The sequence below is a fragment of the Alligator mississippiensis genome, chromosome 2 (genome assembly GCF_030867095.1).
Source record: "Alligator mississippiensis isolate rAllMis1 chromosome 2, rAllMis1, whole genome shotgun sequence".
Classification (NCBI taxonomy): domain Eukaryota; kingdom Metazoa; phylum Chordata; order Crocodylia; family Alligatoridae; genus Alligator; species Alligator mississippiensis.
In genome coordinates this window covers 242,467,069-242,486,429 of record NC_081825.1, presented here as the reverse complement: position 1 = coordinate 242,486,429, position 19,361 = coordinate 242,467,069, and the positions used below count along the sequence as shown (strand labels likewise).

The 19,361-nt window shown below is 43.3% G+C and overlaps 1 protein-coding gene across 10 annotated transcripts in view; it reads right to left on the bottom strand.

Moving 5' to 3' along the window:
- The window catches only part of FSIP1 (fibrous sheath interacting protein 1), a 255,856-nt gene that overhangs the window by 63,959 nt on the left and 172,536 nt on the right, over positions 1-19,361 (bottom strand). For 9 of the 10 annotated variants that reach the window (XM_019496478.2, XM_019496474.2, XM_019496473.2 and 6 more), the window contains one exon: positions 19,022-19,361. The exons of the other annotated variant lie outside the window; for it this stretch is intronic. In XM_019496478.2, the coding sequence (XP_019352023.1) occupies positions 19,327-19,361 (35 nt within the window). In that variant the 3' untranslated portion in view covers positions 19,022-19,326. Of the gene's footprint in view, positions 1-19,021 lie in introns of those variants that run through there. 10 annotated transcript variants of the gene reach the window in all.

Here is a 19,361-nt window from a genome sequence, read left to right as displayed (position 1 = left end):
ATATGGATCTCCATAGTTTTCTAAAAAGTATACACACATGGCAGTAGACTAGTGCACTGCTATAACACTGCTTAATAGGAGGGAAAGCAGGAATAAAATCTTAATTTGGTTCCTCATATCTTGTGCAAGTAGCAGAAGATCTGAATTTGATTCTCCATAGCTTTTTGAAGTACTTAGTACAAACTCTTTACCACAATCAGGATTAGATTCTTAGTGGCACAGAAAGCCTGGCAGACAGCTAAGTTGCATGTGTCTACACACACACATGAATGCACAACCCAGTTCTTTGTACCTCCTAACCCTAGGCCATGGTTTCACTGGTCCAGGCATTGGTGGAGCTTTACGCAGCCTCACAACTTCACGTTCTTCCCTCTCAGCCTTACACCCAAGGAACTGTTCAGCCATTGAAACAAGATGGTTAGATGTCAGAAGTAAATTTTTTCTAACTGTAATTTTTCTTTCCTTGCAGTAGGCTATGATGCTCCACATCCATTACAGCAAGATTATTTCCCCTTACCTTCTAAGCAGAAGCATAAGTAGATTTCTTCAGTGAACTGATTGCCTCTCTAACTCTACAGCCAATGACCCAGATTGAAAATGGAAATGACAAAATATGATTAATAACCACATTGAAAAATAAAGAATCCTTCCTGAAGTTCATTAATCTTCTACCCATTGATCCTTTTATTAGAGTAAAGATGAATCTGAAGTTGCATAGCAAAGTAACATCCCACTGTAAGGAAATGTTAAGATTTCTTCATCTCTCATAACAGAAATGAGCCCTAAGGGAAAAAGGAAAGATTGAAATACTACCCCGCCCAAACAGCAGGGCAGGTTCCTCCCACCTGTCAAAAAAGAAGGTTAAAAAATTCCTGTGGTCATAATCAGTTGCAATCCACTGCATCTGTGTGGCTTTGTTAATCTGGGGGTAGTGTCTTTAAAAAGGAGGACCCCTGCACTGTGAAAAGCAAATATTCTGAAACAAGCTCATCAGGAATGAAGAGCTTTCCTAACATGGGCTCTAGAGTTACGTATGGGGAATGACATATATGTACCACCTGCATAAGCTTTTCCGAGTAACAATAGATAGGCTAGTTTTGCTTGTTTATTATATTATTATTATTGTTTAACATTGAGACCCAATTTGAGTTTTAGCTAAATGTGAACAAGACAAAGATTGAGGCCTCTTCCAAGGGCCTGAGGAATTAAGTGGATTCCTTTTTTTGCCTGAGCCAATAGGAACCCAGCCTGCTATAGATTATACAAGCACTTTTATCTTGGACTGTTTCACACCACAACAGGGTGGGATGCCTAGGAGATGTAGCCAGAATAGAATTAGTCTATAGAACTGCTATCAGCTAGGAAGGGTGCCTGAGATGAGCAAGATTCTTTATCTCATTGTGGTACCTAGGAAACATGAGCTGCAAGACCCTTCCAGCTGGAATTTCATGCAAGGGAGGTTATGCCCTGGATGGGGTCTCATGGAGTTCCAGACACCCACTTCAAAAAAGGAAAAATTATAGCTAGGTAAGTGAGCATGGCCTTTCCACCCGCACCTCCCTCTTCCCCTCCCCCTGAGCCCGCCAGTGCTCTGTGATTTAACACTGGGAACTAGCTAGCAATAAAACAATTGCAGCTAGCCAGGAACTTAAAACATCCAATAAAAACTGAAATGGGAGGAAAGGTGGCTATTCTTGGTAGATAGAATTTCTGTTTTTCCTTCTCTGTTATGCAACATAAGGAAAAATCAGAAAGAGACTGTATAACCCCTTGTCCAAAAGTCATATCAAGCAAGGGCACCAATCTGTCTTGGAAGTGGAACTCACTGAAGACCAAGGAGCCATATGGCAAAATGACCCAAATAAACCTCTTCCTTGAAAACAGCCATATTCCTGATTGTGTGAGCTTTAGATGAAGAGGGAACTTTTACAATGAATTTATGAGCTTGACAAACCCTGCAGTTAGTAATTGGGAAAGGCTAGGGATTCATAGATTCATAGATGTTAGGGTCGGAAGGGACCTCAATAGATCATCGAGTCCGACCCCCTGCATAGGCAGGAAAGAGTGCTGGGTCTAGATGACCCCAGCTAGATGCCTATCTAACCTCCTCTTGAAGACCCCCAGGGTAGGGGAGAGCACCACCTCCCTTGGGAGCCCATTCCAGACCTTGGGCACTCGAACCGTGAAGAAGTTTTTCCTAATGTCTAGTCTAAACCTGCTCTCTCCTAGCTTGTGGCCATTATTTCTTGTAAACCCCAGGGGCGCCTTGGTGAATAAAACCTCACCAATTCCCTTCTGTGCCCCCGTGATGAATTTAGAGGCAGCCACAAGGTTGCCTCTCAACCTTCTCTTGCGGAGGCTGAAGAGGTCCAGGTGCCCCAGTCTCTCCTCATAGGGCTTGGCCTGCAAGCCCTTAACCATACAAGTGGCCCTTCTCTGGACCCGCTCCAGGTTATCCACATTCCTCTTGAAGTGTGGTGCCCAAAACTGCACGCAGTACTCCAACTGCGGTCTGACTAGTGCCCAATAGAGCGGAAGTATCACCTCCTTGGATCTGTTCGTCATGCATCTGCTGATGCACGATAAAGTGCCATTAGCTTTTTTGATGGCTTCATCACACTGCCGACTCATGTTCATCTTGGAGTCCACTAGGACTCCAAGATCCCTTTCCACTTCCGTGCCACCAAGCAGGTCATTTCCTAGGCAGTAGGTATGCTGGACATTTTTCCTCCCTAGATGCACCATTTTGCATTTCTCCTTGTTGAATTGCATTCTGTTGTTTTCTGCCCATTTGTCCAACCTATCCAGGTCTGCTTGTAGTTGTTCCCTGCCCTCCGGTGTGTCCACTTCTCCCCACAGTTTTGTGTCATCCACAAACTTGGACAGAGTACACTTCATTCCCTCGTCCAAGTCGCTGATGAAGACATTGAAGAGTATTGGTCCTAGGACCGAGCCCTGCGGGACTCCACTGCCCACACACTTCCAAGTCGATACCGACCCATCCACTACAACTCTCTGGGTGCGACCCTCTAGCCAATTCGCCACCCACCGGACTGTGTAGTCATCCAAGTCACAGCCTCTTAACTTGTTCACTAGTATGGGGTGGGATACCATATTGAAGCCCTTCCTGAAGTCTAAGTAAACAACGTCAACCCCTACTCCTGCGTCCAGGCGTTTTGTAACCTAGTCATAAAAAGAGACTAGATTAGCCAGGCATGATCTACCTTCTTCAATAGGTCACCTACATTCTTCACTAGGTCACCAGTCAAATCCTAAAACTGAAAATGGACTCCAACCCCTCTTCCCTCAGAATAGTTTTCACCTAAGCAGAACTTTAATGTCCTGGGCCATATCTAAAGCATGCAACAAATTCTTTTATGGATTAGGAATGCAAAGTGGTTTGAGTGAAAATCCTAATTCAAGGGACAGAACATTCTAAGAAGCAAACTAAGAATTATCTCATCCAGGAAATACTGCACAAAAGATTCCAGAGGGATTAGATTTAGTAACTTCAGATTTTAAGTTTCCTGGCCCATGTAGTTGCTATCAGGAAAAATACTTTACTACAAAGTGTAAAGGTTTCCTGCTTATTGAAAAGAAGCTTCAGAGATTGATTCGTTGTTTCAGGTATTGTACTAATTTCCTGTCGGCACTTCTGCAGAGCCAGCATTAAGGAATTAGGAAATGAAGGTACTGCAAAAAAGGGGCTCAAAAGAAGAAAAGCATGTTACAGGTCCCTGGAGACTTGGACCTTCAGATAATTAGGAGTTTGCCTTCCAATATTCTGCCTGAGAGACAAAATGGGGTTCTAATCCTTCCAAGAACACCACGATGCTCAAGGTCTTAACAAATCTGTGTCCCTGCAAGCCGATATTGGCGACCAGGGTGGACGGCTGGAGACCCTCTGGATTAAAATCTGTGGGGAACACGGCACAGGGGACACAATGGTGGGAGTCTATTACAGACCTCCCACCCAAAGTCCTGAGCTAGACCAGGAGTTTGCCCAGGAACTGGCTGAGGCAGCTTGCTCCAGGACCATGGTTGTCATGGGTGACTTCAATTACCCAGACATCTCGTGGGAGGATCGCTCAGCAAAATCTGAGCGGTCGCAGAGCTTCCTCTCGTGCGTGGATGACCTCTACCTGACTCAAGAAGTCTATGGGCCAACAAGAGGCAAAGCGCTGCTCGACCTGGTGCTGGCTACTGGGGAGGACCTAGTCGGCGACCTAGTGATCGATGGGAAGCTGGGTGACAGCAACCACGAGCTGATCACCTTCACCATCTGCCGAAAAGCTGGCAAGTCGGTCAGCAACACGCAAGTCCTTGACTTCAGGAAAGCCGACTTTGACAAGCTCAGGAGGCTTGTCAGTGAGGCCCTAAGGGACTGTGACCGCAGGGAGAGGGGAGTTCAAGAAGAGTGGTTGCTCCTCAAGGGAGCGATCCTCAATGCACAAACTAAGTCTATTCCATCTCGGAGGAAAGGCAGCAAGAGGGCACAGCAGCCCCCCTGGCTCTCCAGGGACCTAGCAGACCTCCTGAGGCTAAAAAGAAAGGCCTACAAAGGATGGAGGATGGGAGTCACCTCCAAGGAGGATTATTCTGCACTGGTCTGGTCCTGTAGGGAGCAGACCAGGAAAACCAAGGCTGCAACTGATCTCCAGCTAGCTTTGAGCATCAAGGACAATAAAAAGTCCTTTTTCAGATATGTGGGGAGCCGGAGGAAAAGCAGGGGCAACGTTGGACCCCTGCTGAACCAGATGGGGCAACTGACAACTGACGCCCAGGAAAAAGCCAACCTATTAAATAGGTACTTTGCGTCGGTCTTTCATCAGCCCCATGGGACGCCTGTGCCTGCTACAGGGCCGGGAAGTCCGGGTGAGGGTGATCCCCTGCCCTCCATTAATGCTGACTTTGTGAAGGAACATCTTGAGAAGCTGGATACCTTCAAGTCAGCCGGCCCTGACAATCTTCACCCCAGGGTACTCAAGGAGCTGGCGAGCATCATAGCCCAGCCTCTAGCGCGGATCTTTGAAAACTCTTGGCGCTCTGGTGTAGTGCCCGAAGACTGGAAGAAGGCCAACGTGGTGCCTATCTTCAAGAAAGGGAGGAAAGTGGATCCGGCTAACTATAGGCCCATCAGCCTGACTTCTATCCCGGGGAAGATCTTAGAAAAGTTTATTAAGGAGGCCATCCTTAATGGACTGGCCGACGCCAACATCTTAAGGGATAGCCAGCACGGGTTTGTTGCGGGTAGGTCTTGCTTGACCAATCTCATTTCCTTCTACGACCAGGTGACCTATCACCTGGACAAGGGAGATGAGATTGATGTCATATATCTTGACTTCAAAAAAGCCTTCGATCTGGTGTCCCATGATCGTCTCTTGGAGAAACTGGCCAATTGTCGCCTTGGGTCCCCCACGATCCACTGGCTGGAAAATTGGCTCCGGGGTCGGACCCAGAGGGTAGTAATTGATGGAAGTCACTCATCGTGGTGTCCTGTGACCAGTGGGGTCCCCCAGGGCTCTGTCCTTGGACCCATACTGTTCAACATCTTCATTAACGATGTGGACACTGGAGTCAGAAGCGGACTGGCCAAGTTCGCCGATGACACCAAACTTTGGGGCAAAGCATCCACGCCAGAAGACAGGCGGGTGATCCAGGCTGACCTGGACAGGCTCAGCAAGTGGGCGGATGAAAATCTGATGGTGTTCAATGCCGATAAATGCAAGGTTCTCCACCTTGGGAAGAAAAACCCGCAGCATCCTTATAGGCTAGGCAGTGCTATGTTGGCTAGCACTATGGAAGAAAGAGACTTGGGGGTCATGATTGACCACAAGATGAACATGAGCCTGCAATGCGATGCTGCGGCTAGTAAAGCGACCAAAACGCTGGCTTGCATCCGTAGATGCTTCTCAAGCAAATCCCGGGACGTCATTCTCCCCCTGTACTCGGCCTTAGTGAGGCCGCAGCTGGAGTACTGTGTCCAGTTTTGGGCTCCACAATTCAAAAAGGATGTGGAGAAGCTTGAGAGAGTCCAGAGAAGAGCCACGCGCATGATCAGGGGTCAGGGAAGCAGACCCTATGATGACAGGCTGAGAGCCCTGGGGCTCTTTAGCCTGGAAAAGCACAGGCTCAGGGGTGATCTGATGGCCACCTACAAGTTTATCAGGGGTGATCACCAGTATCTGGGGGAACGTTTGTTCACCAGAGCGCCCCAAGGGATGACGAGGACGAATGGTCACAAACTACTACAAGATCGTTTCAGGCTGGACATAAGGAAGAATTTCTTTATTGTCAGAGCCCCCAAGGTCTGGAACAGCCTGCCGCCGGAGGTTGTTCAAGCGCCTTCACTGAACACCTTCAAGATGAAACTGGATGCTTATCTTGCTGGGATCCTATGACCCCAGCTGACGTCCTGCCCTTTGGGCGGGGGGCTGGACTCGATGATCTTCCGAGGTCCCTTCCAGCCCTAATGTCTATGAAATCTATGAAATCTATGCTCGAATATGTGGACGGTTTCTCATGAATGCTCTAAAAGTCAAAACCTCTGACATTTCAGAAAAAGAACTTCAGGTGCTGGGAGTTTGATAGGTCTCTAAAACAGAGGTCTCCCCCAGTACAGGGGAGTCAACGATGCTGATTACATCTTACTGATGAATCACGGATGAACAACCAAAGAACCCTTTGGAAGGGGAACAACTGTTTCATATGACATGCTTGCAGTAGCGTCCTTTGCTGCCTTTTCATGGACTAGAGGAAAGAGGGAAATCAGGAAACCTTCTCAGTGGGTGTGTCTACAAGAGATACTAATTGCGCAGTAGAGTGATAACACTGAGTAGTAGCACGTCACAGCATGGGCGGTGCTAATATGCTACACTGCAGTATTATTAGGCTACTGCACAGTAGCATCGCTAAAAGCAGTTCACCAGCACTACTACGCAGGAACTCTGGTTACTGCACATTTATTTAGTACTTGGTTATACACTGCGCATTAATGAATGTGTAGACACACCCAGTCTGTCTAATGTGGAATTTCATTTGGAAGTGTGAAAAATCCTGTTCTAAAAGGGGGGAAAATAATAAAAGCACAGAGTGAAAGTGAGCTCTCACTCTCTATATTCCACCCCCCAGGGGTGGCAGGCAGTGAAATATGTGAAGGTTTCTTAGTGCAGATTTGAAATAATCACTTCAAAAATAGAAGAGCAGCTTCCCCTATTGAGCTCCCCACCCTTATGCCTGTAAACATTTTGCTTCTGCCACAGATGCAACTTGTTCTTTTCCTTTAAGAAATCATAAAATGCCTTTCTGAACACTGAGAACCTGGGCACAGAGGGTGTACAAGGCTGACCATAACAACTCACACTTAAAGTCTTGCTCATGCACTAATTGTTTGAACTCTAAATCCTCCCTGAAGTGGTTTGCAGCTGCATAACAATGGTGTTTTCCTCTCAATGCAAACAGTTCAGTCCCACATTGCAGTCCTTTGGGCTGTCCATTGCAACAGGCAGTCCCAAGGTATAATCAACATCATGGGGTGCAGACAGAAGTGACAATTTTTGCCCGATCTGGCCACAGAAAGCAGTTTTAAGCAGTGACCAAAAACAAGTGCATGGCTGCAGACAGCTTCAAAAATGGCCAATCGGGTGAAAATCTGACCCTTCATTGCATAAGGTATCAGATGAAGACATTTCAAAATATAGCATCTTTTGTAACTTGTGTTTGCTCTGCCTCCCAGCCTGTTGCTATTTTCAGAATGGGAGTGGGGAAAGCGAGGAGAGGGAGTTCAGTCTGGGATTTTTTCATTCCCCGCCCCTGAGGTTGGGGTGGGTGTATTTGAGCCACACCAAGGTGGGGGAGGGCTCCAATTCAATTCAACCACTCCACTCTTCAGCACAAGCTGGGGAGCCCCACGAATAAGCTCCTTTCACTGCCTTTCCCCCCTCCCATTCTGGTAACAGCAAGCACCGGCAGAGAGCCATTGCTGTTGCTATGCGAAGCTGGCTGCAGGCTCCCAGCCCACAGCTAGATACCCCTCCTCCTGAAACCAACAGTGAACTTCTGTTTGGTCTGGGGTAACAAAACACTTTGCAAAAAACACTCTGAGTTACAGCTGGGAGCTGCACTTCTGTCTGCAGTGGTCTCAGCAATGTCACTTGGATGAAAGGTGCCATCATGCTTCTGTCACCCTGACAGCAAGCAGAATTATAGTACAATGCCTCCTGTCACACCATTCTCCCTGCTAGTAGATAGATGCAAACACCAATCAGAATTTGGTCTAATAAGAATCTCTTATTGTTTTGCCAACAGAGAAGCAAAATGTACAAATGTGAGAGGAAAAATATGCTAAGGTTCAGGTAACCTAAAAAATGCTCTCTAGCAATAAATATATACTTTTTATGTATGAGCATTACAATTTGCTCCTTTTTCTTTTTAATAGATGGAAGTGTCACCTGTAGAAATGCAGATTCAGTTGAAAGTAGCAAACTACTTCATATACACACAAAGCTTTTATGGCAACCACTGTACTTGGATTTCTTCCAAGTCTTCAGCAAAATGTATAATTGGATAACTGTAGGTTATAGCTTTAAACGGTCTTCAAGAACTCCCGTTCTATTTAAAAAGGGAATGCTTCTCCAAAATTCAGTTTCAAGTAAAAGAGTACTTGTTTAAAAGAAAACAAATAAATCTTTTAACAATAAAGATTGGATTTTATAATTACTCAGGTGTTTTTATCTAGATTTCAAAAACCTTTATCTTAACACCATCCTGTGTATTGTGTAACACCATCTCTGAATTCCATAGGGAAACAGAAATAACATAGCACTCTGCAGATCAAAGGGAGATACTGATTTCTAATTTAAAAAATCAGTAGATGAACATTAAAAAGGTTTCAAATTAGAGTTTCACTGACAATGGTAGAATAAATTGGTTATTTCATGCTCAAAAACATGTGTGCTTTGCCAAAATATTCTCTTTACAGTTGTTAAAGTGCCAAAGACTGTGCAAGAGAAAAAGAATAGTCTGGTTACTCACTTGGTAAAGCACTTTTAGTAAGTCTTACAGTTGTGGAAATGAATTATTTTCAACATGCTTTGAAATAAAACAAGAAATATAAATTAATATAAAGCTAAACATAACCAACCCTTCTCTTTGCATCTTAAAATCCAATGGTCACAAAACAGAGAGTTTGTGGAGTAACTTTAATTGTTAGTCTCCTTAACTCTGCCATGTGCTGGGACAGGCAGACCTGGAAAGGCTTAAGAAAAACATATATGGTTGTTAAATGCTATTCTATTGCAAATGATTCTATTGAAATAGAATTGAAATAGTGCCTTTTAGTTCATGAAGACATCTTTCAAAATCCTCAATTTGGTCACAAATGAAAAAGTATTTAAAGGTCTTAACCACTGGTGTTGTATCACCACACAAACTAACAGTCCCTTACGTTTCAGCCCAGCTGGCAGTCTGTTCAAGACTGGTTCACAAGGAAAGGTTATTATAGGTCATGTCTGTAAAGCACTGGAAAAACTAGGGGAAAAAACAAAGACAAAACTATTCTTCTAGGCCCAGTCTGTCCTTCCATGTTTCGCCACTGGTATTTCAACACATGGAATATTGTCATCACCACATTCTGTCTCCTTCGATGTTTGTACAGTTCAGAAACAGAACATCAACATACATTTTAAAAGTTTTGTTTCCTGAGATATTACCTAAAAGAATTTTAAGGCAGGTTTATTTTTATGTCTCAGTTATAAAACTGTACAAATAACACTACTCAAGAAATGTGGTTATAATCAAGAAAATTAGCTGTGATTTAACTAGCTGTGATGAACACCAAATGCAAATGAACGTATGAGTCTATACTTTCTAACTCATTTTCTGAGTTTAGGTATCTACCCAGAGATACCTAAACTCTGGGCTAGATTTTTACAGATAAGGACTCACAGCTTCCACAGACATCGCTGGAGATCTGAGTGCTCAGCACCTCAAACTATTAGGCTGACCATGCTTCAAGCTGAGCACCCAAACATCCAAGGCAGCTTTTTCACATTTTTAATTATTACGTATCTTCAAGTCTGATCTTTGAAACAAAGGCTTCAAAACCTTGCACTACTAGTGTGATGGAGCAAATGATTTTTTACTCTTCATCCCAACAACTGCAAAGTCTTAGTTAGGAGATCTCTTCCAGGAAACAGGCAACCAGATGAATCCAAACGGTTCCCAATGAATTATAGTGTGAACTGTTTCTTACTCTAGGCTTTCTACCTACCTTGCTAAGATGGAATTAAACTTGATTGCTTCTATGTGAGAACTGCACCATCTGCTCTCCTTGGCTAGGGACAGAAGTTCCACATAAACCGGTTTAAGTAATCAGAAACTGATTTAAACCTGTAACAGAACAGTAGTTCAGTGCACACAAACCAGTTTCAAAATGGCTGAAACTGGTTTAAGATAAACCTAATTGAATGTAGTAAAAGACTTAACTGATTTGGGTCAAACCAGTTATGAAACTTCTGTCCCAGACCCCTTCCGGTTCAAGTTAAATCAAAGTCTCCTAGCATCCCCACATGCTTTGCATGGGCTGGGCTGTGCAGTCTCCTTCAGTAGAGAAGAGTTGGGAGGGTGGGAGGCAAGGACTCCCTGCTCTCCCACTTCCCCTGGCAAACCCTTGCTGGGATCTGGAGTCAGGGAGGGGGTTAAACCTCCCCTTCCCCCGAGTACAGAGCTGCCCTGCCCTACCCTGCCCTGCTAAACTTACTGCTAGCTGCGACTGTGGACTACAAATCCCAGAGGCACAGTGCTTCTGGTCCACTTCCAGGTCCACTGCTGAGCATGCTGGGGCCCCCCTGCACTCCCATGGGATGCTCCATCTGCGCCAGCATCTCAGCGTTCACGAGCTGCCTGAGGTATATAGAAAAAACATTTAAAGCTGTGTCTATGTCCGAATCATCAAATCTCTCTGAATCGATTTGGATGGTTCTGATTTGGGGAGATTAAAGGGACTTCTAATTTGATTCGGATTTGGAGATTCAGCCACTGAATTGGGATGAATCTCTGCTGAACTGAATCAGCAACCCTGACTGTGCAGTAAAGCATCACCATCTACACATGCAGATGCTTACTGTACAGTAAATTAGTCAACTGTGTAGTTAATATGCTACCTGCAAACACAGGTAGCAAATGAACTATGTCATAGTTACTGCACAGTAGCCGACACGTAGATGGCTGAACAGGAGGAAATTTGCTCCTAGTCAGTTCAGGCAGCAGGGGTCAGGAGAACAATCCCTTCCCCCAGGAGCTGCCTGCTTACCAAGGCAGGTTCCGAGTGCAGAGCCTGGCTGAGACAATTTCCCCTTGCCCCAGCACCAGGCAGCTCCCAGCCCCAGCTCTGCGATCAGAGCAGAGGTTAGGACATTGCTCCCTACCCCTAGAAGCTGCCTGCTGCCAGGGTGGGCTCTGAGCACAGATCCCAGGCTGGGACTATGTCCCCCCGTCCTAGCAGCAGGCAGCTCCTGGCCCTGACTCCACAACTGGAGCAGGGGCTGGGACATTGCTCCCTGCCCCCAAGAGCTGCCTGCTGCTAGGGCAGGCTCCAAGCACAGAGCCTGGGCTGGGACAATGTCCCCCTGAACCAGCAGCAGGTGGCTCTTGGCCCCAGCTCCACAATCAGAGCAGGGACTGGGACATTGCTCCCTGCCCACCAGGAGCTGTCTGCTGTAATTAATACATTACACAGAATAATTTTCCCACAGGAGAAATGCATACGATGGAACTCTTCAGGTCATACTACAAAGAACCAAATACGTCTCTTTGCATTTCAAAAAGTTGTGTAGATTATTAATTTTGCAATGCTAAAATGAAGATCAAAAGGCTCAAGTAGATCAAAAGATGCTCACAGTTCATAATCAAAAGACCCAAAACAAAAAGGACAGAATCTTATTTCACTTCTATGTACTCAAATAATAGTATTCCATCTGTGTAACTTGTATTTTTGGTACTCTGACTTCCCAGGCCCAGTGGTCTAACCCCCCCATGTTGCAGGTTTGGTACTACCCAGTCCCCTCTTCAGCTCTCCTTTTGAAGCTGGGCCACTGCATCTTGTATTAAACATTTATTGGCTAAACAGAGAGCAGTGCAGGGGGGGAGTTTCTTCCCACTGGGTGCTAGAGTCCAGGCTAGAACCCAAGACTTGCCCCTTTACAGAGCAGCAGCCATCTCATGAAGGCAGACTCCCCTCTAGTTTTTGCTTTTTCTCCTGAGAAAGATAGAATGCGTGTGCCCATATATACATACTTATGTATTTCACATATTTTAATACAGTAAAAGCTGTGTTAACTGGCATAAGCAGGGTAAGTGGGGTGTCAGGTTCCGATTATCTAAGGTAGGGGTTTTCAACCTTTTTTTAAACCCCTTGCAGATTGGCGGGGGGGGGGGGGGGGAGAAGGGAGGGGAACGGTGTGGTGGCAGCTGTACATGGAGTAGCAGCAGTGAAGGGTGGTGGGTGGCAGTGGCGGCCACGTGCAAACTCCCCCCCCACCCCCTGGCGTCCAGCAGGTAATTCCAATTAATAGAGTATTCCAGATAGTAGAATGCCAATTAACACAACTTTTACTGAACGTATATAAAAAGAGATTGTTAAGAATTATATATACACATATATATGCACATATGCACACACACACACACACATACATATATATATGAATTATATGCGTATTTTTTCATATATATAATATACAATTCTTAATCTATTTCTATATATGTATTAATACTCATATACATATAAATATGCATTCTTATGTATAGTAATACTTGCAAATCAACCGAGTAGACAGAAAACATTAGAAGTTATTCATGTTATCTAGATAGATGGAGTAGAGTCATAGAAAGCCACAAGAGTAATTCAAAAAAATAATAATCTGTTTCAAAGCAAATACCTGCAAAAGTTTCTCAGAGTCATTTGGAAAGCATCCTACAACATTAGGTATTCTACATAAAACAAACAAACCTAACTATGGAACCCTGCAAGAAAATGATGTAAATATTTAGGACATCATTTAAAAATGTTACCAACCTTGGCTGCTTACAAAAAAAGCAAAAGAGTGCTTTAAACTCAGCACGCTCTCATGCCAACCCCAGTGCATGCCAAAAAGCACTGCATTAGTTGGACGTGGCTCACTCAACATCTGTATAGATTGGGCGCTTTTATATAATAAATGATTGATTTTTTAATTTTTTCTATTTTATATTTATATTTATATATTTTATTATATATTTTTATTTTTTATATTTATATTAAATTATTAATAAAATAAATATAATAAATGATTGAATCTACATTAAGTCTCAACATGGACACAACCTATAAAGCAAATATGAGAATGAACTAGAGAAACAGTTTATAGGACAACAGAGATAGAATCCAACAAGCATGCCCCACAAAAACCTGAATAGACCAGCAGAGGGCCAAAATTAATGATGGAAATGCCATGAGGTCTAACAGAGGATAAGGAACAACCCTCTATGTTGATTTTCCAGAACATTTGGTACCTTTGAGCAATATTATCAGCCTTTAACTATTGAAAATAATGTTTTCTTACATACCAGGAGGACCTGAGAGAGACGGACAGAATTCTGAATATCTTTGCTCTTTGAGAGACCCTGGTGCTGTGATTGCTCCTCATACTTGAGTCAAATATTTTTTACTTCATTAATCCCCTGGCTCAAAATCTGTGAAGCTACCATTGGAAACAGTGATGCAGGGAAAGCTACAGTACCATCACTATACAGCCAACACTCAGCTCAGTGCTACAAATAAATACGTTCTTTGGCGATGCAGTTCTTTAGCTTTCCCAGTTATCCAGCCAAGATTTTGGCTTGGGTAAAGGAGAATTTTCTGAAGTTCAGTCCAGAGAAGACATTTGCTACTAACAAAAGCAGATAGGGTAAATGACTGAATTAATATTTCCCCCCAGTAGGCCTGCATTTTTAAGTAAGGTATAAAGCTGGGTGTCCTATTAGATCTATAGCTACTGCTGAAAAAACTGCTCACCAAAGTTAGCCATAATCAATTCCATACAAGATTACTGCAATGTGCTTTACATGGAATATGAAAATACTGTTAAAATATGCCTCATGTAGAATACTGGACTGCCTGCTTAATACTTGTAACCCAGGTATACATGGGTTTGTACTCCCCTCTCCAATTGAGGGAATTATTGGCAGGGCAGCATGCTGTGGAGGGACACAGCAGCCCAGCGGCCACCACCATCCCCTATAGAGTCAGGCCCAGTCACTTAACTACAGGCAGTCCTCGACTTACATTTCGAGTTACGTTTCAAACTTACAACATCAATAAATTGACACCCTGTTTCAACTTTCTGATGTTAGTTTTGACTTTACAACGCTTAATCTGACAGAACACCACACCAGCAAACAAGTTCGCTGTGTCACCCATGTCCCTGGAGAACATGTGTCCAAACTTGCTTAGACACTTTCTTTAAGAAAGCAGACAAGACTCCAGAAAAACCTGCAGCCAAGACCCCTTCAAAAAGTCCAGCAAAGTTACCTCAAAGAAATCCTTCCAAATCAATATGATTGCTATTTATAATATAAATGCATTAATGTAGTTATATTATTCATCTGTAACTGATTGAGTACAAAATTCCAGGTTATTTTTGGTGAAAATAGGGTATCAGACCTTGGTTCAGGAACCAATCCCCATTTATAACATTGTTTCTTATGTTGTTTCCTATGAGAAAAATGGTTCCAAGTTACAACGTTTCAACTTAAGATGCAGTTTTCAGGAACCAATTATGTCGTAAGTCCGAAGACTGCCTGTGTATACAAATTTATTATTACAACAAAACCATTAAAGGGTAAGGACATAGATTATATATATGTACAAATTTACAAAACAATAAACCCTATACCATATATATACACAACCAATTATTCAAAAATACAAATGAACAATAGAACAACCCAGAACAAAATATATTGATCAGGCAACCTCATATCTCTATTAATATACAAACTATTACTTCAACTTATTCACATAAACTATAAGGCACAATCTACAAATATAACAAGCAATCCTTAGACTACCTGGGTGCCCTCCAGGGCAGGGGCCCCACCCCCAAGGTACCACTACAGGAAAGGAGGTGGGGGGAAAGAAAAGGAAAGGGAGAGTCCAATGACTCCTAAGCCCCGCCTATCACCCAAGAGTGGCCCATGTGGTGCCCCTTCACAACCCTGGGGGTCCCTCCCCTGTGGGGACCCTCTCTCCAGGGTTACTTACTACTTCACAGTACTGGAGGGTTGCCTCCCGTTCTCTGGACTGAGCTCTGTTCCCCATAGGGCTTTCCTGCTGCCTGATTCTGCTGCCACTGGCCTGGCTTAGGGCCACATGCACTGCTGTGTGTAGCGGGTGCTTCACCTTGTGCTAGGGGTTGGAGGCCCAGGCAGCCTTGTGCGGCATCGAGCTCAGTCTGCTCCCAGACCCTCTGTGCAGCAGCATCTTCACTGAGCTGCCAGCAGCTGTAGACCCAAGCCACCTCAAGCGGCTCCCAGGATGTCTCACCCTCTGCGCAGTGCCTCCTGCACCGAGCTCCCGGTCTCGTGCAGAGGTTGGGGACCTAAGCCACCCAAGCTGCTCCAAAGATCCTGCTCTGTGCACCGTGTCTCTGGCCACATGCCAAAGGTTGCAGACCCAAGCCACCTCACACAGCTCCCAGGGTCCGGACACCATGCGCCGTGCTGTGCACCGAAAGCCTAACCACTGGAACCATCCACAGCTCCCCGCCGATGGAAGTCTTCAGGGGCTCTTCTGGACTACTGCTTCGCCCTGCTGGGCAGCTCTCCTCAGCTCTTCTAAGCCCTGCTCTTCTCTCTTCTCTGTCTCTGACGCATCTCCCTGGTGCTGGGAATGCAGCTCCTTTTATACTCTCCAGGGCTCCACCCCAGAAGTCTTCCGGACCTGACAGTGTTGCAGTCTTCAATCAGGTCTGGGAGAGCTCTCCTTCCCCCTGCCCCCTCAGGAAAGGGGCATGACTTCATTTCTCTTGCTGCCTCCTGATTGGTGGATGGGCTACACCAATCAAAACAGCAGAATCTCAAGCCTGGGACTCAGCCCAAGCTCCAAAAGGCAAGCCTGGTACATACTGCTCTATGTACAGACCATGCAATAAGCCCTATCATCTGTCCTTCTTTGTTTCAGGATATAAATTAAGAAAGGCGTGTATTCACCACCTCTTGATAGTGCTTGAGCGATACACTGAAGCACAACACTCTTATTGGTCACACACTCCAATGCACTCTAAGGCAGTTACATTACAACTGTGTGAGGGTTTAGCAGGTCTGAAACAGACATACTGTGCTTCACTGCAGTGCTTCCTGGCACAAATGTAAGGGAACTGAGTTATGCCCACAGGCAAGCTTTTCTTATCTTTGTTTGTACAGCACCCAGCACAACAGGTTCTTGAACCTGACTGGAGATTTGGGATTCTATCTTGATAAGAACAGTTAACAATAATATCATTTGACCCCTGGATGCCTCAAAGACAACCTGCAATGTCTTCTAATGTTGTGGCTGTAATGCCTACAAAAATTGGTAAGGTAGGGTGCTGGTGCACTAATACACCTGCCTGTCATGCTGACCAATTTTGCATCATTGTTTCCTTGCATTCCCATCTGTCTGTCTGTATTTATCAGTTATCTCTTTAAATAGTCAGATCTTTGGAGTAAGGAACAGCTTTTTGTTCCATATTTGTATAGTGTCTAGCATAAGGGGGTCCTGCTCCATAACCTGGGCTTCAAGGAAATAGGATGGTATAGATAATAATGATGATTAAGAGATCTCAGATTTAAAAGGGGATAAAACTAGCAGGGCATTTTCAGCAAAGGGGCCTGGTCTCACTCCTGCAACTGGCTCCTCTCCAGGCTTACTTTGCTAACCTCAGATATGCTGCAATACCTATCTATTTACAAAGACTTTTCCTTTGGGTTTCTGGCAACAAACCTTTTTCTTTTGAAGAAGGTATCTGAAGTGTTTATATGATTTCAGTATGATTTAGGTTTTGGAAGATGATGGACCAAGGGAGGCAGTAGTTATGATGAAGGTTTCCTGACTTTCTAATCTTCTGACCAACCTCAGCTCTAGTGAATCTGTGAGGCCATATAAATCATTATTATAATTTGAAGGTAAACTACTTTAAGAATGAGCTATTACCTGTCTTAATCTGCCACAAAGCTGTTATCACTGTATATGAAAGAAAAGCTTCGTTTTCTAGTATAAGGCTTCCCTCAATAACCACTCTTGCAAGATATATGTAGTGATATTAAATTAATACAGTAGTGCTCAACCCCTGGCCCACAGACCAGATCCAGAGGCACTGCTTACAGAAACTCCATGTGAAAATAAGTGAACTGTTAAAAGTGTATAGCCAATGTATAGCTCAGCATGAGCACCATATGCACATAAAAATGCTACTGAACAGCCAGATGTCTTAACTAGGCTTGATTACATTTATGGTATTGAATAGATATTAGGCACAGATTTATAGCTTTAAACACTCTTCAGAAATAAATTCAATTGAACAGCTTTGCACAAACTTGGTGAAATCTGCTTGCTGTGAGCAGATTCCTAATTTTATCCAGGGCAGTGTGGACATGTAAAATGTCTAGCTCTAGTGAAAATATTATTGTTAATTGATTTAGAAATAAAAAATTGAAAGACTGGCTACAAAGTAACATGACTGAATTAACTTTCAAATCTCTACAGTAAAAATATTAGGGGCACATTTGCTTAATTGAACTTTCAAGAAGTATAGTCTTTTTATGTACAAAGTGTATTATCACTGACTATGCATATATATCAGTAGACTATTCAGTTACATTACCTGCATGTGCAACATGGATTTTGCCTGAACTAATATTTGATTGATGCCCTGATTTGAAAATTTAGCTGTATCATTCTTACTTACTCTTTCCATCTTTCAAAATTGTCAGACCAAATTCATTTGAGAGGGCATCTCAAAGAAGATCCCAAGGGGTCTGTCCTGGGACCAGCTCTATTCAATATTTTAGTAATGATTTGGATGGTGGAATAGCAAGTATACTTATAAAATCTGTGGATGAAATTAAGCTGGAGAGAATTCCAAACACTCAGAATTCAAAGTGATCTTCAAAAATTGGAGAGACAATCTGGAATAAACAAAATCAAATCCAATAATGACAAGCAATTTGCTACATTTAGTAAAGAGAAATTAAATGCATGAATACAAAATGGCAGACATTTGGCTACACAACAGTATGACAGAAATAGATCTGGCAGTTATAGCAGATCACAGACTAAACATGAGTAATGATATTGCAAAAAATTAAATCTCATCTTAGCATTTATCAATGTTAAGATTGTGTAAAACATCAAATGTAATTATTCTGCTCTACTTGGTGCTGGTGAGGCCTCAAATGGAAAAAAATGTCCATTTTTGGTAACTAGACTTTGAGAAAGATAGAGATCCATTGGATATAGTTTAGAAAAGAGTAACAAAAATAAAAAATAAATTTAATAAGCATGGGCTATGAGAAAAGGCTGAAGGAATTTAGTTTGTTTAGTCTAGAAAAGAGAAGGCTGAGGGGAAACACAGTAACAGACTTCCAACAGTTTTCTGGATTAGCTCCTTCTATACTTTACCTTAGAAAGAGGACTAGAATATGAAGAAGGAGGTGCAATAGGCAGCATTGGAATATGGCTTTCCAATAAGAGTTAAGCAACACATCCACAATGAGATCTTTTCAACTGTTTTTACATGGCAGACAAAGTAGGTGAGCTTCTCTGTAATAAATTTGACATCCAAGCTAAGTAGCTCACTCGGTATTCATGAAAAAGGGACATGGCTGGGGCCAGAGAATTTGGTGTTCTCCAGACCAGCTCACAGAAATCAGTGAAAGAAAACTAAAGAATATCTGGACATGGCAGTTATAACAGAGTTCACGCACAGTTTCACAAAAATCAGAATGACTTTGTGCTAAAAGTTTTTATTAACCACTGTATTTAAAATACATATATAAACTGAAGGTAATACACAGAACACTACTATGTAACACATTCCCAAGAAGTTCAATTAAAATGAGTATTTCTTCTTTAGAAGTCAAACTAGCAGTGTGTAACATAGTTTCTTATGAGGAAAATTGTTTCACAGTAATAACTCTTCCATGCAATGATTAGTCACTGTATCCAGAAAATCAGAAATGATCATATATTAATGTAAAACCTGCAAGGTGGAATTTACTAATGTTTTATAAACATGACTGAGTAGATAATTACTCCTCTGCTGCATCTTTAACCTTCAAACCAT